Source organism: Scyliorhinus canicula, chromosome 12, assembly GCF_902713615.1.
Source record: "Scyliorhinus canicula chromosome 12, sScyCan1.1, whole genome shotgun sequence".
Lineage (NCBI taxonomy): Eukaryota > Metazoa > Chordata > Chondrichthyes > Carcharhiniformes > Scyliorhinidae > Scyliorhinus > Scyliorhinus canicula.
Window position 1 is genome coordinate 124533927 of NC_052157.1, and position 26969 is coordinate 124560895.

The window sequence follows — 26969 nt, forward strand, 5'->3', positions numbered from 1 at the left end:
AGCAACAAGGTACAGGTTCCAATATGGGAAATTCCAAGTCTAACTGAGCTCTCCGAGGAAGGTATCTATCGAAATGAAGGGGGGAAAAAATCAATTCACAAGTTGAGCAACAGTTTCTTCACACCATATGGTTGTGAGCAGAAGTGTCCTGTTGGTCGATGAATGGTGTGAAAAGGGAATGCTGTCTCTGAAGTTAGTCATTATATCCTAGAGCTTAAACACAAAAGCAGTTCACTCATAGCTTGAACACTCTTTATATTAAAATATATATTACTCACTCAATACTTTTACAAATTATTGATATTGAAAATACATTATCATAATTCTGTTTCCCTGCAACTTCACAGAACTTTCTTCCCTTCCCAAAATTTGTCTTTTATTGATTATTCATATATTTTTCTACTTCCGATGGTGAATTCCAAATAACTGTGCTTTATATATTCTTTCCTGGTTCTGGTCCAAAACTTCTGTTAACTTTTTTCAACTACCTATATGATTGTAAAATATATTTTTCTCATCCTTATGGTGTAGTTCTTGCAGTGTCTGTTTCTACTGTTCCATTCCCTATTCTTCAGTGACCAGTGTTCACCCAATGATCCTTTCCTATTGTCCAGGCTTGACTGGTTAAAGGAACAATATCTAAGATCTGCATCAGGACACATGATCAACATGAGTTCACTCAGAGACCCAAAATAACTTTAGGTCTAAAGTGGTGTTCCCAATGCCTTGCTGACATAGGGGCACCTTACATGTTGCAATGTGCACCCCATTATTCCACTGTCAAGGTGCCTGCATGCTTTGTACAATGCATTGGGACTGCAGTGGTTGGGAGGGACAGACAGATTTCCTATAAAAAGTCTAAACCATCTTCAAGTGGTATTAATTTTAATCACAAAAAGGTGTAGAACACAAATGTAGCTGTGGGGGAAGGAGGTTTATACAGTGTGAATAATAATAATCTTTATTATTGTCTTTGAGTCCGCTTAATCGCACCCCATGTGCATGTACAATAATCATTAACTAAGAATTTGGACAAAAAATCTTTGACATTGAATGGACTGATTTGACTGAAAACCATCTGTGTGAGGGTGAGCACCTTGGAAAGAGAAAGGCCATTCAGTCCATCGTAACAATACAGGCACCTTGAAGGAACTATTTAATCCATCCCCTGCACTTCCCCCATAGGCTTGCATTTTATTTTCAAATGTTTATCAAGTTGCTTAATAATAATCTTTATTAGTGTCACAAATAGGCTTGCATTAACACTGCAATGAAGTTACTGCAAAAATCCCCTGGTCGCCACATTTCTGTGCCTGTTCGGGTACACAAAGGGAGAATTCAGAATGTCCAATTCACCCAACAGCACGTCTTTCTGGACTTGTGGGAGGAAACCAGAGCACCCGGAGGAAACCCACACAGATACGGTGAGAACGTGCAGACTCCACACAGTGACCCAAGTGGGAATTGAACAGGTAAGAGTCAGCTTTATCCAAGGTCCTGAAGCTGGTGCAGAGCAAGTAACAAATCGTTTTTTTTTTAAAACTGAGCAAGGTGGTATTTTTTTCTTAACACATTTTAGTTCAGTAGACAATCCTATACAAGTTCATTATGCACCTGATGAAAAGGTTTATTCAGTAGGCCTGGTGAATGGATATACTTCAGCAATTATTTCTTTAAACCAAGTGCCTTTAACATCAAGTGCCTTTGGATAGTTCATAGAATCCCTACAGTGCAGGATATTCAGCCCATCAAGTCTGCATCGACCCTCTGAAAGAGCACCCTAACCTCGGCCCAATCACCCATCTTACAACACCTTATAGGGGAAATTTAGTATATCCAATCCACCTAACCTGCACATCTTTGGACTGTGGGAGGAAACCGGAGCACCCGGACAAAACCCATGCTGACACAGGGAGAACATGCAAATTTCGCACAGTCACCCCACCACCCGAGATCAGAATTGAACCCGGGACCCTGGCACTGTGAGGCAAGTGTGCTAACCACTGTGCCGTGAACATTATTACTTATTTTACAAACAGTGCACTGATGCAAGGTGTAAGCCATTGACCAACTGTGTTTTTGTCTCTCCTTCTGAAGATTGCACGTTCAAGTCATAGTCCAGGGCTCGAGCATGAAATTCTAGGTTGAATCACTTGTACAGCACCTAGGGAATGTTGCACTGTCTTGTACAGTATCTAGGGAATGTTGTTGCACTGTCAGAGGTGCCATTTTTTTGGATAAGATATTAACTAGAGCACCAATCTTGCCCTCTCGGTTGGATATAAAAGATTCTTTGGCACTATTTCAAAGACGAACAGGGGAGCTACCCTCCGGACGCAGTCCTGAATTAATTCTTTCAAACTAATTTTCTCTTATCCTCTTGATTTTGCAGTTTCAAGTCCACTCTGTTGAAGCACTGAACAAACTCACTTCATTATCTTCTCTCAGTTCATCCAAAAACTGTCAGTATGTCATTCTAATTAACACTTTTGCAACTCAAGAAACCTCTTAATAATACAAACTTATTTTATAGCTAGGACACTGACTTAGAAATTCAGTTTTCTAAGCCACTCATCCAATTCAAATAACGCCAGGTTAACCTTTGAGCCAATCTGCTCACATCAATTTAAAATAGCCACACAGTCAGAAGGGCAGTTTTAAATAATTCTGTTCCACTAAATTGTTGCAGCATGGTAATTTGACCACTTTATCTTCAAAAGGAAGAGAAACATATTTGAAACAGGGGAAGATACCAGGCTATGGGAAAGATCAGGGCAGAAAATTGAGCTTAGAATTTCTCGATTAAAGGCTTTAGATGTCATGGGCCAAAAAGGCCTCCTCCTGTGATGCAAATTATTTGTTGATACTTTTCATTTAATAAAACAATCCGTGCCAAGTCACTACCCCCAATCTTTTTTCTGTTAGGACGTCTCTCCCTGCTAAGAAAGGTGGACAAGGCACTGAGAATTTTCACATCAACTATATTGCACCAGCTATCAGATAATAAACTCAACACCTACTCTTTCCCTATCAATTCATTAAGTGGATATCATTACTTTCAACTTACTAGTTTTTGCAGACTATAGGACTTCTTGGAATCCAGGCACCAAACAGGTGGCCCGAATCATGCTCCTAGTTTTTCCTTGCATCAGCTGTTATTTTGCATATATTTTGCCAGTGGATTTATGCATTTTGAACCTGTTAGTTTACTTTATTCCCTATATTCCACAAGCAATCATTATTCACTTTTTATCTACAAAAGGAGTTCACAGATTTAATACTTTAAAACAATAAGATAAACTTACTTAACTTTTGATCGTTTCCCTTTTCCCCACGAGGATATTGTGAATGATTTACTAATATTAGAGTGTAAACATATTTACTAAACTCGGTTTTTGTTTACTTACCTGCCAAAATGAAAAGACAACATAAACACAATTGTTGCAAATCAAGTTTATTACAGTCCGCAGACTGTACCGGGTATTGTAGCCTGACAGTTGACCAATGGCTTAGAAACAGATTTCTTTCATTAATTAGATTTACTTAATCACTGTAAATCCTAGAAGCTATACATAATGGTGCCATTTTAAAAATAAGCACACGACAAAACAGTTTTTAAAAATGTCATTGTAAGCGTACAATTTTGTACAGTGATTTCACATGCATCACCTACAGCAGTATAAAGCAACCCAAAAGAACACAAATAACCTATTCTTGTATCAGACGGAACTGAATCCCTAATATCTGAAAACAGCACAAGAGTACTATTTTTACCTCCAAAAAATAATAATTTTTTTTAAAAAAAAGTAATTCCCTGACTAACCACATTAGAAATTGTGACAACTGATGAGTCCCTTATTAAATGGGAAATGGTCAATATTTTGGGAAGGAAATTTTGATTGCTCCTTTTTGCAAGATCCAGCCATAAATTGTCATGATGTTGCTCAATGGGACACACATACACTATCACACACGGAAAAAGAATACCTTAAATTTGCTACCTTCATAATCATTCCGCTGGCTAATGAGAGGAACAGGTAACGTAAGGAATATGTCACCATTCGTGGTTCAGTCCAGATGGGGAGGAGGGCAGTGCAACAGAAATAGGACAATAAAACTGAAGATGAACATTCAGGATTTTACACATCTAACAATTATAATTCTAATTAGTGCTTCCGAAATAAAATATTGCTATTAATAACCGACAATTAGCTTCAGAAGTGTTTTGTAAATTCAATAAAAGTCCTTGAAGTTAAAATACTTATTTAATTGATTACAAGTACAGACTCATGTCAGTAACCCGTTGACGTTTTCCTCATGTATTAAGACAAAACACAAGTATTTAATTTCCTTTTCATGGTGTAACAAGTTGAGCTCTACTGAAGTGGTGAAATCTTCAGTGGAATCATAATCCTGGAATCCATGCGCTGAATGAGTGGCACTGTGCAAACAAAAGACCATCTGTAATTAATTTGTGTCTATATTTGAAAACGCACACCTATCTAGTTATTGTGCAACCTGTTGTGCATCAAATTCTGAATATTGCAAGCCAAATTCTGGCATTAACTAGAGATCATTTTAGAAGTAAACATTTGAACTGAAGTTTTTTTTAAAAAGCAAAACTTTTTTTACTATTTGGAAGACTGGTTCAATGAGCAAGCATTCAGAATATGCTGACTTTATGTAAATATGATGTGGAAATGCAACTCTAATCCTCCAACAAGTTAACAAATTTAAATCTGAAACTAGTGTTGCACTGATGCAATTAAGACTTTTTACTATCATTGTACTTCATTTGAAAATTGTGGCTGTAAGCATATTTGAAAATTATTTGGATAACATAAAATCACACTATGCAAGTCCTTCCTCCCATCACCAAGGAAATTCAAAGATAACTGGATACAACTTGTTAAGATCAATGCAAATGTTTCCCTTGCTGGAGACAGGAATTTATACTATCTAGTGTTGTGACTAAATCATGAATAAAATATACTTATAATCACTATGTGTAATTCTTTACTGTCCTATCCATAATTTCTATCCTGAATCAACCATGTGCTATTTTAACTCCAATCAAAAACGAGCAAAGTAAACAAGTGAGAGTACAGAAAGTGTTAATGCTGTTCCAAACAGCTCAAAATATGCAATGAAAGTAAGGAAAAACAAACCATGGATCAAAATGTGAAAGTGTATTTTTGCAACAGAGTCAGAGTCTTTTTTTGAAGTTCCATTCAACGTCGGGGCTAACAAAGCAAAGATTAGCCTCAGTCATTGTTTAAAAACAATGTTAGATTTAAAGGGGATGCTGCTGTCAGCCTTCAAAGATCTTTGCCACTCAAAAACATTAATTTCTCAGAAATAAGGGTTTTTGGCGGTGGTGGGGAAAGAGTTGCCGCATGTCACTGGCTCTGGTATATGGGTCTGCAGTAAGAGAAGAGGAGATTTTGAAAATTCGACAGTGTTTATGTTTCGCCATTAGCATTCAGAATATGGAAGATATCCTTGTTTTGTTCTTCATCTCACCTGCAGACCCATTCACCAGTGACATACTAAAGGCAGCTGTTGCACTTGTTACAGACTTGACTTAGATCAGCAGTTTGGGTAATGAAAGTGGTATCTTTTAGCCTAGACAGCTCTTCTAGTCACTTCAAAGAGTTCACAGTACACTAAATATGCACTAAAATACCTGTGTAATATACACATTCATCCCAGCCAGGTTTCTGCCATGCTGAATTTCGTGTTTCATCCCTTGATTGCAAGTCCTTGTAAGCTTTTAAAATAGATTAGCACAGGTGAAATAAATAATTAAGTTTGTAACTCTTATTAACCGTTTTATATAAATTAAAATTTATACCGTTTTGACAAATATCAAATTTTACAAACCAGAACTATAGCATTAAGTCGTAACTTCACTTTAAAATAAATGTGATTTTTGTCAATCATATTTTGCCATTAGTTAAGCATCGTATGGCTAAAGAATCCAGATAGCAAATTATGTGAATTTACAATTCTAACTACTTTTTTTGTGGTATTTAATGGGAAAAGAGATGACATTTACCGGACGTGTTAACTAAATGTAAATGTTACTAGAAGGTTATTGGACTGTGAGGGGCATGCCAAACAGACAATGGGAGATACCATCATGGTTTGAACCAAGAAATATGAACAGCTGGTTCTGGGAACTGAAAGTCAAGTGAATTTCACTCATAACTCCATTAGTCTGAAAGAAAGGGCGGCACAGTGGCGGAGTGGTTAGCGCAGCTGCCTCAAGGTGCTGAGAATCTGTGTTTGGTCCTGTTCCTGGGTCACTGTCCATGCTGAGAATCTGTGTTTTCCCAGTGTCTGCATGAGTTTCCTCTGGTGCTTCCTCCCACAATCCAAAAATGTGCAGGTTAGGTGGATTGGCCATGTAAAATTTTCCCTTAGTGTCCATGAATATGCAGGTTAGGTGGGGTTAAGCAGATAGGGCGGGGCAGGTGGCCTTGGTAGGGTGCTCTTTCAGAGGATCTGATTTTGCAGTATAATTTGGTAAGTGTGAGGTTATTCCCTTTGGAAACAAAAACAGGAAGGCAGATTACTACCTGAATGGTTGCAAAGTGGGAGAGGGGAGTGTGCAGCAGGACCTGGGTGTCCTTGTGCACCAGTCGCTGAATGTAAGCATGCAGGTGCAGCAGGCGATAACGATGGCTAATGGTATGTTGGCCTTCATTGCGAGTGGTTGAGTATAGAAGCAGGGATGTGTTGCTGCAATTATACAGGGCCTTGGTGAGGCCACACGTGGAGTATTGTGTGCAGTTTTGGTCTCCTTCTCTGAGGAAGGATATTGCTCTTGAGGGAGTGCAGCGAAGGTTTACCAGACTGATTCCAGGGATGGCGGGACTGTCATACGAGGAGAGATTGACTAGGTTGGGATTGTTCTCGCTGGAGTTCAGAAGAACGAGAGAATGAGGTGGGATCTCATACAGACTTATCAAAGTTTAACAGGACTGATGACTTCCGGTGGCACCCTCGAGGAGACAGGTCGCAGGTCGGATCGCTCCCGCCCGCGATGGGCAAACGGACCTTTCTCAACGGACCTTTTTGGGACCCGGCAGCCTGAATCGGTGGAGGAGACGATAGGGAAGAGGCTTCCTTTCCGGGGTATGGGCAGCTGGACTAGAAGTGGTCGAGTGGAGCGGCAAGGATCGAAGCGGGAGCAGTGGGGACCCCAGACTGGGCGGCCAAGCATGGCGGACGGCAGGGACCGGGGAGCGGAGGCTCACTGGCCAAGGGAGCAACAGATGGTGCTCTTCAAGAACTGCTTCGCCGAGCTGAGGAGGGACACGCTGGACCCGATGAGAGCGGTGATGGACCGAATGGTCGAGACACAGGCGGTCCAAGGGAAGACGCTCAGAGAGGTCAAGATGAAGCTCTCCAGCCAGGCGGGCGCGGTAACGGAGCTGGAGCACGAAGTGGAGGAGCTGAACGCCCGACAGAGGAGGATGCAGGAGCAGCTTGAAGAGCTAGGGAACAGAGCCAGGAGGCAGAATTTAAGGATCATTGGCCTCCTCGAGGGGTCGGGTGTGGGCGCATACGTGACGGGTATGCTTGAGGCGCTGATGGGACCGGAGGCCTTCCCTCAACCCCTGGAGTTGGATGGGGCACATAGGAGCCCCCACAGGGAAGCCCAGGACGGGCGACCGACGGAGGGCCTTGGTGGTCCGCTTTCACCGGCTTGCTGACAGGGAACGTGTGCTGCGATGGGCCAAGGCGGAGAGGAGCAGATGGGAGAACTGCGAGGTGCGCATTTACCAGGATTTGGGAACGGAGCTGGCCAAGAGGCGTGCAGGATTCATCAAGGTAAAGGCAGCCCTCTACAAAAAGGAGGTGAGGTTTGGAATGCTGTATCTTGCAAAGCTTTGGGTTACGTTTGAGGAACTCCACTACTATTTTGAGACACCAGAACAGGTTTGGACTTTTATTAAAGATAAGAAACTGGACTTGAACTAATGGGCACTTAGTTCTTTTAGTGCTGTACAGTGGCGGCGGTCTGTTAACCTAATTTGCTCTGATTAGGTGTGGACTTTTATTAAAAGAAGCTGGACTTGAACTAAAGGACTCTGGGCTCTCAGAGCTTTTGTGTGGCGGCGGTTTGTTAAATTATCCTGTACTGTAATGTTTTATCCAAGATTGTTTTCAGCCTGGACAGACAGTGGGGGCTGGAGGGCGCACTGTTTAGGGTGTTTTGGGGGGATTGCAACAATGGGGGTTAGGGCCACGTTAGTTTAGTTGAACAAGTGTGGCATGGGCAAACAGAGCTGGCAGGGGAAGTGCCTTATTAACATGTTTATTCTTTCCCACTGTTCGTTTTCACTATGTTAAGGCTCTTTGCACAGGGCCATTTTTCTCTCTGTAAATGTTACAAATTTGTGTTAAATAAAAAATTCAAAATTAAAAAAAAAAAGTTTAACAGGACTATACAGCGTAGATGCAGGGAAGATGTTACCAATAATGGGTGTGTCCAGAACCAGGGGACACAGTCTGAGGATTCAGGGTAAACCATTTGGGATAGATACAAGGAGTAATTTCTTCACCCAAAGAGTGGTGAGCCTGTGGAATTCATTACCACAGGATGTAGTTGATGCTAAAACATTGAATATATTCAAGAGGCAGCTAGATATAGCACTTGGGGAGAATGAGATCAAAGGCTATGGAGAGAAAGCAGGATTAGGCTATTGAGTTGGATGATCAGCCATGATCGTGATGAATGGCAGAGCAAGCTGGAAGGGTCAAACGGCCTCCTCCTGCTCCTATCTTCCATGTATCTATGATCGGTGCAGACTCGTTGGGCCGAATGGTCTCCCTCTGCACTGTAGGAATTCTATGGTTCTACAAGTTCTGTTCCTTTGATACTTAACTTCAGTTGATTAAACTGCAAAGGACAGACTGAGATGGTAAACGCGACAGAAGAGATTTTTTTTGAACAATTCAAAATCTTACAGGAAACAAGTTGAATCCTTAAAAACTGTTCATCATGGAAATGAAATAAATGAAAGTCCATGGTTTGCAGCTCAGATGATGGATTAGTTGTAACTAGTTAACACAGACAGTGGTGAATATTTTATAACAGTTTACTTAGGGAAGTAACTAAGTATAGGTTGAGCATCCCTTATCCGAAATGCTTGGGGCTGAGTGTGTATCGGATTTCAGAATTTTTCAGATTTTGGAATATAATGTGCATCAGCAGCGCGTTAGGAACTGCGCATGTGTGGTGGGCAGTGGGAACTGCTCATCACCCGGGGACTTGCAACGTCACACTGGCGCTCGAAAAACGTGCAGACTTCAACATTTTTGATTTTCAGAATTTCAGACAAGGGCTGCTCAACCTGTAATTTTAAAGAACTGGGACGTATCTGGAAAGATAACCATAGAAAATGATTAGCATACTTTGTTTCCAAATCCTGGGGCCACCAGTTAGATCAAAAGTGGGCTTTACTAATCACATACATTTCTATGATGAACCTACTAACTATTCCAATGACATTGTAGCAATTATTCTGTTCGATAGAGTTCCTTACCTGAGTGAATAGCATGCAAATTAACTAATTGTCCATTTTTCAAAGTCTCTTACCTGAAGATGTCCATCCTCGGAGGGAAGTTGCACATCTTCCGGAGGAATTGCACATTTACCTTTTTTTGTAAGCAGCCAATGAGCAGTAAATTTGTGTAATACTGGCAACTGAAGTCATTTCCAGAACATCATTGCAGTCTAATACTGTATTACATGTACTATTAAAGAAGGATTACTGCATGAAACTACATCTCATTTGCCAGGACGATGAAATGCATTTAGCATCCAACTCAGTCTAAGTACAACTGGCCAAAAAAACTACAAAGAAATATGATAGTAGTAATTGATTGGTGGGATTTATTTACCCCAAAGATGATGCACAGTGTAAAGCTCGCCAATCTGAGAGAAGAAGCCACCAACTGCTTCATTGTTCTCTTGTCTATATCGAATAGCACGAGCCCTGTGAAAAATAAATGAATCAAAACTAAATAAAATTACAAATTGATATATCAAGAATTTACTAATTTCAAGCAATTAGGGGTTAAGAACTCATTCTTTGATTCATGTATTGTTTAGTTTTGTGAAGATGGCTGACAGTTGAAATTTGAATCACAAAATATATCTCAGTTGCTTCTCAAAGTTCAAATACCAAGTGGAAACTAATTACATGTAATTTCATGTTATTTGACATGCAGTTTTCATAATCAGTTTGGGTTTGCACAAATTAAAGTTCATGTTTGATTACTTTGCACGAATAACAATTTGCACAAACACTTACAGTATTTTGAGTGGAGACTGGCTCAACAACTCAATGACCTTTCACCCAATCAAAATCCTCAAACATAAAAGCAGCTGCAACATCAAATTTTTGAACAGTTAAAACAGGATTTTCAACTTTGAAGTATATTTCTGCTCACCACATCAAATGGGAAAAAATATTTAGTGTGTACTTGTAACAGGAAGACTCAGGCATCATGGACAACTGGAATAATATTGGAGTAGGTTATATTTATAGATATCAATTTTTTTTTTATAAAAAAGGGAAATGGATTCCTACATATAGTCAGTTAAATTGGAGGATTAGCTTGTTGATTTTGGGATCCAATCCACTTGGTTCTCAAAATGTCAATTCTAAACTTTCCTACAAAGTAAATAAGTTTAGTAAGATCATGTTTGTAGTACTGGAATAACAACATATGATACAGCACATTGTGCTTCAGACAGCTCATTCAAAGGTAGTCCCACTCCTTCAGTGCCACACCCTAACTAATTTCCCATAGTCCTGCAAGTTTTTTTTATCTTCACTGATCCAATTTCTTCTTAAAAAAGTTACTATTGAATTTACTTCGACCACCCTTTCAGACAGCGCATTCCAGATAACAACTTTCTGAAAAAAAGTTTTTCTTCAATTCACCTCTGGATCTTCTGGATCTGTATCCTCTGGTTACCAACCCTCCTGGTACTGGAAAGAGTTTCTCTAATTTACTCTATCAAAACCATTCATGATATTTTGTTTTAGACATTTAGAGTATCCAATTATTCTTTTCCAAATTAAGGGACAATTTAGCGTGGCCAATCCACCTACCTTGCACATCTTTGGGCTGTGGGGGCGAGACCCACGCAGACATGGGGAGAATGTGCAAACTCCACACGGACAGTGACCGGAGGCTGGGATTGAACTCGGGTCCTCAGCGCCGTGAGGCAGCAGTGCTAACCACTAGGCCACCGTGCCGCCCTGAAAGTGAACATTCTTGTCAAATTAGTAGTTACTGCAGTAAGCACTTTGGAGATGGACTGTGCACGTGCAGTGGAATTCTCAATTTAAAATTATTTACCATAATAGAAATCAACGATGACATGTAACCCAGAAAAGGATCAACAGAGCAATACAATTTTTTAAAATTCTGATTATAATTTGCATTGTGGGCTTGGTGAATTGCAAAGCAATTAATGCTGAACTTATCTATTTTCTTTAATGATGTTTGTTGTACATTTAGAATTAATTTATTCTAATAGACAAATATTCAGAATACTTAGTCCAAAGAAGTAGTAGAGAAATGCATAGAACCAAAACACATTTTTTGCAGAAAAATATCCTTAATTATCATGGTTATGCCATTTTTGCATTGCAAATTATGATGGGACCAACAATCTACCTCCTGAATCAGAGACAGTTAAGGATAATTTAATGGAACGGGAAATAGTGATGGAAGGAGAGATTGGACTAAAATAAACAAGACGTAAAAAAGAAACGAAGGAAAAGTGTTTTAAAAATTACATTTTAAAATCTCCAAGAGCATTTTGCTACTTACAGGAATGAGACTCAATTAATTTGTTTCCTTTCTGAGCCAGAGAGGTTGAGTGGTATGCAGAAAACAAATCTCATCACCAATGTCTTTATATGCCAGGCCTAACTTGCTGCAGCACCTTTCATTTGCAGAAATTGCTTAACACTTGCTTAACAGGTTGATGGCAAATTGTGATTTTTGAGAGTTGTGGGGCAAATCATCCAGCAAAGGGTCATGTTAAATTGCCCCTTTATTGGAGAAAAACTAATTGGATACTTTAAATTCAAAAAAAAAACCTCACATATGAATATTATTGTGTAATTTCTTGAGGAAACAAATAGCTGGGGTCAGATAACGATTAAAAATTATTACAATCACTCCTGACATATCCATTTGATTCTCCAAATATCTCTTTTAAGTTAATTTCAGGCAAAATGCCCCTGTCTCCCGCTACCATGTCAATTTCAATGTGGCTCTTGGATCTTTCTGCCAATCCTGGCTGACTTAAATCCAGAGTCTATTTGTGAGAGGTTCACTGTGGCATTTATTCATCAGCAGCTTGCACTTGTATAGTACCTTCAACTAGTAAAAAATTCCCAAGCTCTTCATGAAGGAGAAACAGAAAGAAAACAATAATAGAAAATTAGAGAAGTGATTCAAAGCATTCAAACCATCTATCTAAACCAGCCCTTTTGAAAGAGCTATCCATTTAATATCTCTCCTGTATCTATCTGCCATAGACCTGTAAACTATTTTCTTTTCAAGTTTATAACCAACTCCCTTTCAAAATTATTAAACTGAAAGGCTTCCAGTTGGGTCAGGGAATGAAACAGGGGCAAACTCAAGTCATAAAGCAGAGGTAAAGTCAGCAGCATTGATGATGCTAGGACATGGGAGTCTGAAACTCATCCAGGGTTAAAATAGTGTTGGTTCTTTTTCATTTATTTAAGGGATGCGGACATCGCTGATGGCAGGTGTTCATGGAGTCACAGATGATGAGCGAACACAAGAAAAAGGAGCAGGGGTAGACCACGAGGCCCATCGAGTCTGCTCCACCATTCAATAGGATCATGGCTGATCACGGGCCATTTTCCTGCTTGCTCCCATTACCCCTTCATTCCCTAAGATACCAAAAATCTGTCTATCAGATTGGCATTACATGTATTCAATGATGGAGCATTCACAGCCCTTTGGCGTAGCAAATTTCAGCACGAGTGGATTAAGTAATTTCTCCTCATCTCATTCCTAAATGACCAACCCATTATCTTGAGACTAGGTCACAGACCAGAAGAAACAATCTCTCAGCGTCCACCCTATCAAACCCCCTCAGAATTTTGTAGGTTTCAATGAGGTCTCCTTTCATTCTTCAAAACTCCAGAGAATATCAGCCAAGTTTACTCAGACAACACCCAAATCCCAGAGATCAGTTTAGTGAACCTACAGTGTGCGACCTCCAATGCAAGTATACCCTTTCTTAAATATGGAGACCAAAACTGCACATAGTACTCCAAATGCAGTCTCACCAAAACCCCGTACAAATGTGAAGACATATTTATTTTTGTACTCCAATTTCTTTGAAATAAGGGCTAACATGCCATTTGCCTTCCCAATTGCTTGCTGCACCTGCCTGTTAACATTTTGGGTTTCTTGTACAGGTGCACACAAGGCTCTTTGAACATCAACACCTCCAAGTTTCTCAGCTCTCGATAAAATACTGCTTTTTTATTCATACGACCAAAGTGAATAACTTCACACTTCCCCTATAGTATACTCCAGAGAGGTAGAGCAGTTTGTTCAACGTACATGCCAAAACTGACCACACAACTATGATAAAGTTGCTGACGAATGAGATATGAAGCAGAAAAAGAAGGCGCTTCAAGGTGTTCCCGAGTTCACCATGGAGTGATGACAGAAGATACTACTAGAAATATGGTAGCTACTTGGTAACTTGGTAATTTGGTGCAGTGAGGTAATTCGGTGCAGAGTGAGAGAAGATGCTTTATCGGAGGTGCTTTTTAACCCTGGTAAGTGACTGGTAAGCAGTTTTTCTTTTCATTGTCTAATTTATTCATTTTTATTTTGAAATTGTAGTTGTATAAGTTTACCTAAGGTTTAAGACATGGCAGGAGATCCCAGACCCGTGTCATGCTCCTCGTGTGCGATGTGGGAGCTCAGGGACAGGTCCACTGTCCCTGGCTCTTTCACGTGCAAGAAGTGTGTTCAGTTGCAGCTCCCGTTAGACCGCTTGACGGCTCTGCAGCTGCGGATGGACTCACTTTGGAGCATCCGCGATGCTGAGGAGGTCGTGGATAGCACGTTTAGCGGGTTGGTCACACCGCAGGTGAAAGTTACTGAGGGAGATAGCAAATGGGTGACCAAAAGGCAGATCAAGAGTAGGAAGGCAGTGCAGGTGTCGCCTGCGGTCAACCCCCTGCAAAACAAATATACCGCTTTGGATACTGTTGGGGGAGATGGCTCACCAGGGGAAGGCAGCAGCAAGGTTCATGGCACCGTGGCTGGCTCTGCTGCGCAGCAGGGCAGGAAGAAAAATGGCAGGGCTATAGTGATAGGGGACTCGATCGTAAGGGGAATAGACAGGCGGTTCTGTGGATGCAATCGAGACTCCAGGATGGTATGTTGCCTCCCTGGTGCAAGGGTCAAGGATGTCTCGGAGCAGCTGCAGGACATTCTGTGTGGGGGGGGGGGGGGTGAACAGCCAGCTGTCGTGGTGCACATAGGCCCCAACGATATAGGTAAAAAAACAGGATGAGGTCCTACAAGCGGAATTCAGGGAGTTGGGAGTTAAACTAAAAAGTAGGATCTCAAAAGGTAGTAATCTCAGGATTGCTACCAGTGCCACGAGCTAGTCAGAGTAGGAATGTCAGGATAGATAGGATGAATGTGTGGCTCGAGAGATGGTGCAAGAGGGAGGGATTCAAATTCCTGGGGCATTGGGACCGATTCTGGGGGAGGTGGGACCAGTAGAAACCGGACGGTCTGCACCTGGGCAGGACTGGAACCGATGCCCTAGGGGGGGTGTTTGCAAGAGCTGTTGGGGAGGGTTTAAACTAATGTGGCAGGGGGATGGGAACCAATGCAGAAAGTTGGAAGACAGTAAAACAGGGACAGAAGCAAAAGGAAGTAAGGGGAAAAGTGCAAGGCAGAGAAGACATAGTCAAAAATCAAAAAGGGCGACAGTACAAGGTACAGTGACTGAGGGGAGCTCAGTGAATAGGCCTAGTAACTAAAAGGAATAAAACTGGAGATGTTAAGATTCAAAACAGAGGTAAAAAAACCAACATAAGTGTACTTTACCTGAATGCTCGTGGTACTCGGAATAAAGTAAATGAGTTGATGGCACAAATCATCATGAATGACTATGATTTAATGGCCATTACTGAAACATGGTTAAAGGATGGTCACGACTGGGAGTTAAATATCCGAGGGTATCAAACTATTCGGAAGGACAGAGTGGATGGTAAGGGAGGTGGTGTTGCTCTGTTATTTAAGGATGACATTCGGGCAATAGTAAGGGATGACATCGGTGCTATGGAGGATAAGGTTGAATCCATTTGGGTGTAAATCAGGAATAGTAAGGCGAAAAAGTCACTGATAGGAGTAGTCTATCGGCCACCAAATAGTAACATTATGGTGGGGCAGGCAATAAACAAAGAAATAACTGATGCATGTAGAAATGGTACAGCAGTTATCATGGGGGATTTTAATCTACATGTCAATTGGTTTAACCAGGTCGGTCAAGGCAACCTTGAGGAGGAGTTTATAGAATGTATCCGCCATAGTTTCCTAGAACAGTATGTAATGGAACCTACGAGGGAACAAGCGGTCCTAGATCTTGTCTTGTGTAATGAGACAAGGTTGATTCATGATCTCATAGTTAGGGATCCTCTCGGAAGGAGCGATCACAATATGGTGGAATTTAAAATACAGATGGAGGGTGAGAAAGTAAAATCAAATACTAGTGTTTAGTGTTTAAACAAAGGAGATTACAATGGGATGAGAGAAGAACTAGCTAAGGTAGACTGGGAGAAAAGTCTTTATGGTGGAACAGTTGAGGAACAGTGGAGAACCTTCCAAGCGATTTTTCACAGTGCTCAGCAAAGGTTTATACCAACAAAAAGGAAGGACGGTAAAAGAGGGAAAATCGACCGTGGATATCTAAGGAAATAAGGGAGAGTATCAAATTGAAGGAAAAAGCATACAAAGTGGCAAAGATTGGTGGGAGACTAGAGGACTGGGAAATCTTTACGGGGCAACAGAAAGCTACAACAAAAAGCTATAAAGAAGAGTAAGATAGAGTATGAGAGTAAACTTGCTCAGAATATAAAAACAGACAGTAAAAGTTTTTACAAATATATAAAACAAAAAAGAGTGGCTAAGGTAAATATTGGTCCTTTAGAGGATGAGAAGGGAGTTCTAATAATGGGAGATGAGGAAATGGCTGAGGAACTGAACAGGTTTTTTGGGTTGATCTTCACAGTGGAAGACACAAATAACATGCCAGTGACTGATAGAAATGAGGCTATGACAATTGAGGACCTCGAGAGGATCGTTATCACTAAGGAGGTAGTGATGGGCAAGCTAATGGGGCTAAAGGTAGACAAGTCTCCTGGCCCTGATGGAATGCATCCCAGAGTGCTAAAAGAGATAGCTAGGGAAATTGCAGATGCACTAATGATGATTTACCAAAATTCACTAGACTCTGGGGTGGTCCCGGTGGATTGGAAATTAGCAAACGTGACACCACTGTTTAAAAAAGGAGGTAGGCAGAGAGCAGGAAATTATAGGCCAGTGAGCTTAACTTCGGTAGTAGGGAAGATGCTGGAATCTATCATCAAGGAAGAAATAGCGAGGCATCTGGATAGAAATTGTCCCATTGGGCAGACGCAGCATGGGTTCATAAAGGGCAGGTCGTGCCTAACTAATTTAGTGGAATTTTTTGAGGACATTACCAGTGCAGTAGATAACGGGGAGCCAACGGATGTGGTATATCTGGATTTCCAGAAAGCCTTTGACAAGGTGCCACACACAAGGTTGCTGCATCAGATAAAGATGCATGGCATTAAGGGTAAAGTAGTAGCATGGATAGAGGATTGGTTAATTAATAGAAAGCAAAGAGTGGGGATTAATGGGGGTTTCTCTGGTTGGCAATCAGTAGCTAGTGGTGTCCCTCAGGGATCCGTGTTGGGCCCACAATTGTTCTCAATTTACATAGATGATTTGGAGTTGGAGACCAAGGGCAGTGTGTCCAAGTTTGCAGATGACACTAAGATGAGCGAAAAGTGCAGAGGATACTGGAAGTCTGCAGAGGGATTTGGATAGGTTAAGTGAATGGGCTAGGGTCTGGCAGATGGAATACAATGTTGACAAATGTGAGGTTATCCATTTTGGTAGGAATAACAGCAAATGGGATTATTATTTAAACGATAAAATATTAAAGCATGCCGCTGTGCAGAGAGACCTCGGTGTGCTAGTGCATGAGTCACAGAAAGTTGGTTTACAGATGCAACAGGTGATTAAGAAGGCAAATGGAATGTTGTCCTTCATTGCTAGAGGGATGGAGTTTAAGACTAGGGAAGTTTTGCAATTGTATACGGTGTTAGTGAGGCCACACCTGGAGTAGTGTGTTCAGTTTTGGTCTCCTTACTTGAGAAAGGACGTACTGGCACTGGAGGGTGTGCAGAGGAGATTCACTAGGTTAATCCCAGAGCTGAAGGGGTTGGATTATGAGGAGAGGTTGAGTAGACTGGGACTGTACTCGGAATTTAGAAGGATGAGGAGGATCTTATAGAAACATTTAAAATTATGAAGGGAATAGATAGGATAGATGCGGGCAGGTTGTTTCCACTGGCGGGTGAAAGCAGAACTAGGGGACATAGCCTCAAAATAAGGGGAAGTAGATTTAGGACTGAGTTTAGGAGGAACTTCTTCACCCAAAGGGTTGTGAATCTATGGAATTCCTTGCCCAGTGAAGCAGTTGAGGCTCCTTCATTACATGTTTTTAAGGTAAAGATAGATAGTTTTTTGAAGAATAAAGGGATTAAGGGTTATGGTGTTCGGGCCGGAAAGTGGAGCTGAGTCCACAAAAGATCAGCTATGATCTCATTGAATGGCGGAGCAGGCTCGAGGGGCCAGATGGCATACTCCTGCTCCTAGTTCTTATGTACTCTGGACAAAGTAGAAGCGGAACCAAGGGAGGGTTATCCCATGACAGTGAACAATGGAGATTTTAGAGCAGAATAGAGCAGTTGTGATGGACAGGCTGGATAACATTTAACAGCTGGTCACATGGGGCCAGACTGGTAACTTGTGGTGCGGATAAGGTAGAAACCAGACTGAAGTGTTTCAGTGGGAAAATGAAGCTAAGAATGGGTTCATAAACCTCAGAGAGAGGATAGACTATGGGTGGTGGGTGTTGAGGACAGGCTTTCTCGCAAAGGGATAACCGTTCCCCCCCCCCCCCCCCCCCCCCCCCCCCCCAAAGGAACAGTTTTGAAGGTTGGGGAATAGTGCATATGTAAATGGACCAGTTAAGAATGTCAGCTTTTCTGAAGAAAACAGATCAGGGCATCCAAATGATTTCAGATATCAAAGTGCTAATGGAACAATACTCCCAATTCATCACTAGCAAATAATCTTACAATGCAAATGTCACACTGTACATACAGTACATGCCGGCTAAATTGTACAAAAGCATTAATATGCCACTCACCAGTTATTACCCCATTCAATCATTGTTCCTGGCTGGAAAAATGATACCAACATTAAACAACAGTCAAAACAAAATTTACAAATATTATGCACAGGATCTCAGTTTTCAGTGATAGGATAATTTTTCAGACAGTAAATGTGTTATGATTTATTTTGTTTATTAATTTCTGCAAAGTAAAGACATTTTGTTTAAACAAAGTATGAATTGACCCATTAGATATAACTTAGATTTTCCAATGTTTTTCATATTTCCCTTTCAACTCATATAGTCTGTGCATCCTTCCTTACTCTTTTAATTATAGCAACATGAACCTTCGCACCACAACACAGTGCATTGGGCATAGGTGACCTGTTCAATTGGGCACAAGGGCTAGAGGTCGACTGTTGTGTGTCCATGGCAGCAAGTATGGGATAATATGGTGGGAGGTATACGTATATTTAGTACTCAAATGGACTTTATTTCAGATCCCTAGGCTCACAAGGTTGGGTGGCAAATAATGTTTTGACAAGTATCTTTACATGCAACATTAAGCCGTTTTCACTCTCCAGATCTGTCATGTATTTCCAGCATTTCTGCTTTTATTCAAATTTCCAGCATTTGCAGTATTTTCCTCTTTGAAACAAATTCAACTGTCTTATCCTGATAATCAGGAGGTAAGTAAAGTACACCTGTCTTCTCAACCTTGCCCTTGACCCGAGGTGTGGTGCTTTCTCAGGTTGAATCACCTGGTCTGCTCTCCCCCCTTCAAAAGGGGAAAGCAGTTTATGGTCATCTGGAACTCTGGCGACTTTAAATAAAGTAGCACATAAAACAAAATGTTGCGTTTCCTTCATTTGATTCTTCCAACATTTCCATTTCTTTCAAGGTAATGCTGCTCTAAAGAATTTGATCTAAAACGTAACAATGACTTAGCGAAACTCACAATAATTTTACATTCCTTTTTTTTAAAATTTAGAGTACCCAATTAATTTTTTCCAATTTAGCGTGGCCAATCAACCTAGCTTGCATATCTTTGGGTTGTGGGGGCAAAACCCACGCAAACACGGGGAGAATGTGCAAACTCCACACGGACAGTGACCCAGAGCCGGGATCGAACAGGCAGCAGGGCTAACCCACTGCTCCACTGTGCTGCCCAATAATTTTACATTCCTACTTGAATGTTTAACCTTGAAGCCAGTTACAGAAAATTGCTTGCTCTTACATAACGGTGCATGTCTCAGATGGAGTCACAGGTAAAACTCAAGATAATTATTCAGAGCTTAATAAGTCAGAACCCAGAGTAGTATATTTGGCAAGCATGGAAAATACTGCCTCAAATTTGTCTAGGCTTTGTTCTACTTGTGGGTAGACAGAATCGGCACTCCAAAGCTCGCTATATTTTAAAAAACAAATCAGAGTCTCAATTCATGGTGTGCAAAGATTACTTACTGCATGACTGCAAGATCCACATTAAATTTCTTTGTCCACTATTTAAATCATAAATTTTGAAACCAATTATAGAATACTGTGGTCAAAGTCAAAGCACTTGGAAAAGAGTAGAAAGATGTATTGCACTTGGTACGGTGATGATACAAAATTTGTCAGCCACTTGGCAAGAATAAGTGCAAAGCTGCCTTGAGGAAGGATGCAAAAGACCAGAAAGAAAGATCTGTCATCGATCTGGCTTTGAAATGGAATGTGGGGAGTAATGGGTCTTCATGTTCAAATTACATCTGGGCACAAGTCTGGCAGTCAGCCCTTGAAGCCAGCTAACTCAGTCTTATCAACAGGTTTCCCTTGTTTGCATTTTATGGGATTGAAGGTTTTGTTTTAAACTGTCGCCTCCAATGAGAAATACCATCAGAACAGCAAGATTTCAATTTGAGATGCATTCAAATGAATATGAACTTTGGACATAAACTTTATGTGATCCCAAGTTTCCATGATGTACACTGATGTGTCCCATGAAATAAAGGCATGGACAGCCCAGATTAGAAACAAAATATTACTGCACAGGAACAGACCATTTGGACCCTGAGGTTTTTATCCACATCAGCCATCGAAATGAACTACACCCTTGTGCTTGCGGCCCACGCCCTTTTAATATGACTGTTTATCAAGCAATTGTCCAATTAAATTTTAGAAAAATGTGGGAACTTTGTTTCAACAATGGTCTGTGGCAGAGAATTCCACATTTTCTTCACCTGCATCTAAATAAACTGTCTCTAATTTTCCTTTTAATTCTTCCTGTATTATCCTTGCCTCATCACCATATGGAAACAATCCATGATTTACCTCATCATAATCTTGAAATACTCCAGCAGATTCCACCTACTAGCTTAGTGCCAGCGGTTCGGAGGAGAATTTTCTTTTGCCTTCCAGCTAGTTGGATAAGAAATTTAACTTAAGAGTTCAAAAGGAAACTCAACGGTCTACAGTCTTCTGTGACACTTTGCAGGTACGCTTTCCCCATTTACTTTATTTCTTTTTACTTTTAATTCTTTTAGTTGATATTTTGGTGAAGGGAACCTTAAAACTACCATTGTGTCCAATATTTTTAATAATATTTTTTGATTTTGATGAAATATATGAAGAAAACGCCTTGCTCTTTGCTTTTAACTCTTAAAACTTTTCCTTTTATAATTAGAAACAAACATGCATCAACAACCAGCTCCAGGAAGCACAGAGGCAATGGCCAAGCACAAGAATGGAGACAGAATTTAATTCTAGCCTGAAAAAGAGTGGAGGAACAGTGAGAGAACAAAGCACAAGTGAGACTTATAAGTCCACTTAACTTATCATAAGTTGTAGGTTTTGCTTTGTTAGTCATATTATATTGCAACTGGGAAATTATTATTGCATTCTCAAGTTACAAACTCGAAATATTGAAGTATTTCAGAGTGGGTTTACCCACTATCACATTTCAAAGTGATTTGAGTATATAAAAATTCTGACGAAACCAACAATCATAGAACGCACACATAAAAAATAAATAAATACACAAAACACATGTTTCTTACCCTGAGCTGGTAGGATCGGAGTTCATAAATATTAGGTCCTGGCCTAGGTACTGGCTCATTCCAGAAACTGAACTCCAAAAGCAATTGGTTTTTTCGAGACAGCAGCATTCGACCCCTCTCCTTCCTGAACTCCATGAACTCCTGAAAATAAAAAAGGTATATATTTCACTAACAGGAAAGTTACATTTTCATCTAGCATAGTAGTGTAATCAGTGCCAAGAAAAGTGTCCTGCTATTAATATGATGGAGAATACAGTAGAATTCCATTGCACCCAGCATATTTTTCTAAAGTAATATCCTGTTGGTCTAATGCACAGAAATAAACTATACTGTTCACAATGCCATAAGTAGCCTTAGAAAAAGTCAGCTCTCATATTTAAAAAAATTAATTCATTAAACAATTATGGCCAAATCTGACATCTTACAATAGTAAAGGAAATTATTGTAAACTAATTTAATGGAGATATTGAACTTAGTGCCTTCATCTACCTAGATTATCATTTAATGTTTAATTTTATGATGTAGCTTAGAAGCAGTTCTTTTCATCCAATTAATAGTTTCTGATGACACTGAACTGTCCATGTTCTAACACTACACAATAAAACCTAATTGAAGGTATTAAAGCAGTCAGCTTTCGTCCCAGACCATAGTCCAAAAGCAACATAGGGGATAACCTGTTTCCAGACTAACGTCAGTGCAACAGATACTGCGAACCCAGCCAAATAGCCGGAGAGAATTTAAAAAATAAGAGCCCATATGAACTTAGAATAATAAATGTTGCCACTCCAAGAATGTTCAAATGAACAATCAATTAGCCGGTTTAGCATAAAGTGAATAAATGTCAGGGCGAATTCATACCAGTAAATTGCAAAATATTTTTCTAGATTTTTTTTAAAAAGTGAAATGTCTTTGTTGTGTATCTAAAGTAATGAATCAGTTCATTTATATTCATACAGCCTGCCTCGGATTCAACCCAAACTGTACTCATACAGCTGTCCAAGATCTCTGCTCGCTTCCAATTCCAGCCATTTGGACATCCGTGATTTTAATTGCTTCACCACTTGAAGACATGCCCTCAGCTTTTCCTCCCTAAACTTCCCTGCCTTTCTATTTCTCATTCATCCTTTAAGACTGCTGATACAATAGTGAGCGTATAGGTGTGACCATGACCAGCATATGCTGTTTGGGATGTCGTTAGTTTTCTACACCCATCTACAAAACAGTTAGCCTTCCTGCATACCTCAAATTCTCTAACTTCCAACAACAATTGAATAAACCCTACTCCTGTACATGCCGAATTATTATTACAACTTAAAAACCTTTGTTTCTGGAAAACAATTGCTCCTTGAAAAGGCCAATTCCTGTTGCAAGGCCATATCATATTTATAATAGACACTGCAGCCCACGATCAAGGTTTGTTTTTTTTTAATTTAGAGTACCCAATTCATTTCTTCCAATTAAGGGACAATTTAGCGTGGCCAATCCACCTAGCCTGCACATCTTTGGGTTGTGGGGGCGAAACCCACGCAAACACGGGGAGAATGCGCAAACTCCACACGGACAGTGACCCAGAGCTGGGATCGAACCTGGGACCTCAGCACCATGAGGCTGCAGGGCTAACCCACTGCGCCGCCGTGCTGCCCAAGGTTTGTTCTTTTAAATGCATCCCAGAAATAAAAGCTTAAAATTTATGTTTTTAAACAGGTAGTTTACAATTTTGCTCCATTCTGCAAAAAGTTGGCTAATTTGACTGTGAAAACGCTTAAAATTTCCAAACGCTACAGTATTTAGTAATTTTTAAATTTTCTCTTCCTGCCAAACAGTTTGTTGCCATGCTAAAATTGTATCATTTCAGATATATTTTCTCCTCGCATTTTGCAATTGGATTTTCAGTTCCCTTTAAAACAGAGGAAATATAAACATAAAGCCGAAACTAAATTCTCATTCCAACTTTTACTTGTCTGTCCTAGTGAATATATAAGGTAACAAATACATATTATGCAAGTGTTACTCAAAGTAGAAGACTATAAAAACAAGATCTTCCATCATTTTGTTAGAACTAAAATACACCCTTTTAATGGTGTTACCTTATTTTGTCTGAGCTTACTCATCACCTCAGTAAGCGTGGGGTAACCTCCACTATACTTCCAGAGGTGGACTGAAAAAGACAGAAATAGGATAACAGAATAGCAAGTCTTCTCTATGCCATGTTGTGAGTCACTGTGTGCTACGTATACTGGCTTTGAGCTAATGAAAATATTAAGTGGTCAATGAATATGCTTTTTTTATTTTTAGATACTGCACACAGTGAAGTTGTAATTTTCTGGCTAGTGGAACTGATAATTATAACTAATTACCTCCTGCACCAGTACAATGCTCAAGAATCTGAGACAAAGCCACTTTTGTATGTATATTACTTACAGATATATGATCAGACACAATGTTGTTTCTGAGCACATTGATCTTTCAAAGGAAGTCAGAAGATTTGATGAATGTCACAAAATGGAAGTTGGTATAAAGATTTGAAGGTTAACTTTAACTTTCCGTGAAAAGCAACAAATAGCTTCAGAATTATTATGTGTAAACAAAATAAAGATTGAAAACCAAATTACGGAATGGTTTATGTATCTTAAATAAAATACAGGTACAAATTTAAGTAGCAACAAGGAACTAAATTCACCTAATTTTTTTAAAACTCAATACAGAAAATGTAATTTGAGCACTAGACAACTATAAGAAAGTCCTATTTAAAGCACCCACTAATAAAATACACCTTGCTATTCTGCTATAATAGTTTTCATACCAGATTGATCCTGCTCTCCATACCACGTGTTCCACGTTCCCACAAGCTCACATGGGTAGTTTTCGTCTTGATGAACTTTTGGTAGTACCTCTATGCTGCAAAGAACAAACAAATGTTTATTTCAGGCACTTTACAACTTGAGAAAGTTTCTAATTTGTTGTACTTTACACAAATGGGCTAAAATCTAGCACACATAAAACTGAAGAATTAGTGATGAGCATTGGGAAGGGTATTTGGATATTTGAAATACACCAGGTTATACACATAATTGAATTAGTCACCCCAATCCATTGCTGCACCACTGACACTCATTAGCTTCTCTGTTTTTCCTGTAAACCATTTATCTCAATAACTAACTTGAAATGGCACCTGCAAGATGTGCATGGTTGGCGTATTGACTGGGAGTTCCATTTGTACAACTGTTTATCAGAATTTCAACTAACTATGACTTCTGTCAGGAAACAAGGGCTGGGGGTATGTTGGGAGAGAAGAGGAGAAGGAAAGGAGGGAGAGAAGAGGAGAAGGAAAGGGGGAAGAGAAAGGAAAACACCACCATTCCCCCCCCCCGACTTCCCATTGTAAATGGTCGATGTACTTGATTAATTTCAGTTTTTAATGTGCTTAACAGTAACTTCCAAAGTTGATATAGAAGATTTCATTTAATTTGATAATGTGTTGCAAAATTAATTAATTTCTAATGTAGCATTACAGAAATGGCCTCAGCATTCCTATATAAACAACGGATAAAATTTATTATAACAATACTAGTCTCTTGTCTACCTATTGCATCTATTATCGTACCTTGGTCCACACCTACATCTATCTTTTTACATGCATTTCTGCTTAAACACACACATGCCAATAAAACTGTTTGATTGACCCAATTAAAATGCCAAGAGGAATAGGTTGGTTGTTCCATAATTTCACATTTCAGGATCTTTAACTATTTGACACATGGGGATTTCTTGTGCAGACCGAAAATGTGTAACAAAATAAACTTGAGCTCTATTTTAGCTTAATAAATTACATGCCCAATATAAAACATGAAAACTGAATAAAAAACATTTATAAAAAAAAAAATTACATGCCATGTTTTTGAGTTAACCATTGCTATTTGCTGTTAGAAACTATTTTCTGGAGATTTCTGATTTACTTTATAAAACACTGACCATCAACCCATTGTGTTGTATTCAATGTGATTTGGAAATAGAAATTCCTGAAACTGGCCCAGGTCTTTTATCACCTACCTAGAAATGTACATTACAAACAGGGGTTACATCATTGAATGGATATGGGTAGGCATTAGTGTGCCTATTAATTGATTTCATCTTTCTTTTCATCTATGTGCATAAATGTGTAGTGCCAATTTTATTCCTGTGACCCATAATTCAGAGTTGAAATAGCAGTGCAAGGCAAAGGTCCCTTTACTACCAGAAATTCAGAGAATGGGTGAACATTTTCAGTGAAATTAAAATTAAATGGAAGAATGTAAAATAAAAAATAATCAATTGTATGAAATTAAACAAAAATAAAAGCTACTTACAAAGAAAATTAACAGTTCCACCCAACCTTCCAGCTATGCAGTTGTTTGGTTACTAACTTTATGTTGAATTGGTGGAGTCAACACTTAAATGTTAAGCTACATCAAATCCCTAGAATCCCTACAGTGTAGAAGGAGGCCATTCGGCCCACTGAGTCTGCACCAACCCTTCGAAAGACCACCCAACTAATGCCCAATCCCTGTAACCCCACAACCTTTGGACACTTGAGGGAAATTTAGCATGGCCAATATACCTAACCTTCACATCATTGGACTGTGAAATGTATCTTTTGGATATCGAGTAAGCGGTGTTGATAAATATGTTTGTAATAAATTGGAGAAGGTCCTTTCCAATGACAAAACTAATTTCAAAATGAATTAGATAGAGATGGCCAGGATGTAAAGGGCAAAGATTGCAACTATTTTGCCTCTAACCAAACAAAAACGTAAGCGGAACAAGGGAACTGTCACAGATGCTGAAATCTGAAACTAAAACAGAAAATGCAGGAGACACTCAGCAGATCAGGCAATATCCTTCCGAAAGACAATAGTCAGATGAAGGGTTCTAAGAAATGTTTATACCTGAAACAGTCTGTGTTTTCCCAATGGATGTTGCCTGACTTGCTGAGTGCCTTCAGTGTTGTTTTTGATACAAGCAAACATCCCTGATGCAGATACAGCTGTTGTTGACAGAAAGTAGAACACACCTTGTATATTATTATAGAGAACCTTTAATGTAATTAATTATCCGAGGTGCTTCACAGGAGTATCTCAAACAAAATAAGGAAATATTAGGGCAGGTGACCAGAAATTTGAGCAAAGATGTAGGTTTTAAGGCGCATCTTAAAGAAAAAAAAGTGAGGTTTAGGAAGGAAGTTCCAAAGCTTAGTGCTCGAGGACAAGAAGGCTAGGCCACCAACAGTGGAGCAATTGGGATTTGACAGAGGCCAGAATTATAGTAGCACTGGTATTTAGGGGGAGTTGTGGGGCAGGAGGAAATTACAGTTGGCAAAATGGAGTTGAGTCTCATCAGCATACATGTGAAATCTGACTTTTTTT

General features: G+C 39.8%; 1 protein-coding gene across 1 annotated transcript in view; it reads right to left on the reverse strand.

Moving 5' to 3' along the window:
• Positions 1-3438: 3438 nt before the first annotated feature.
• The window catches only part of nipsnap2 (nipsnap homolog 2), a 40857-nt gene continuing 17326 nt past the window's right edge, over positions 3439-26969 (reverse strand). Inside the window, exons 5-11 of the mRNA XM_038813098.1 lie at positions 24371-24465; positions 23655-23725; positions 21568-21708; positions 18569-18600; positions 9916-10010; positions 5687-5770; positions 3439-4441 (exon numbers count right to left, since the gene is read on the reverse strand). Coding sequence (XP_038669026.1) covers positions 4377-4441; positions 5687-5770; positions 9916-10010; positions 18569-18600; positions 21568-21708; positions 23655-23725; positions 24371-24465 — 583 coding nt within the window. The 3' untranslated portion in view covers positions 3439-4376. The remainder of the gene's footprint in view (positions 4442-5686; positions 5771-9915; positions 10011-18568; positions 18601-21567; positions 21709-23654; positions 23726-24370; positions 24466-26969) is intronic.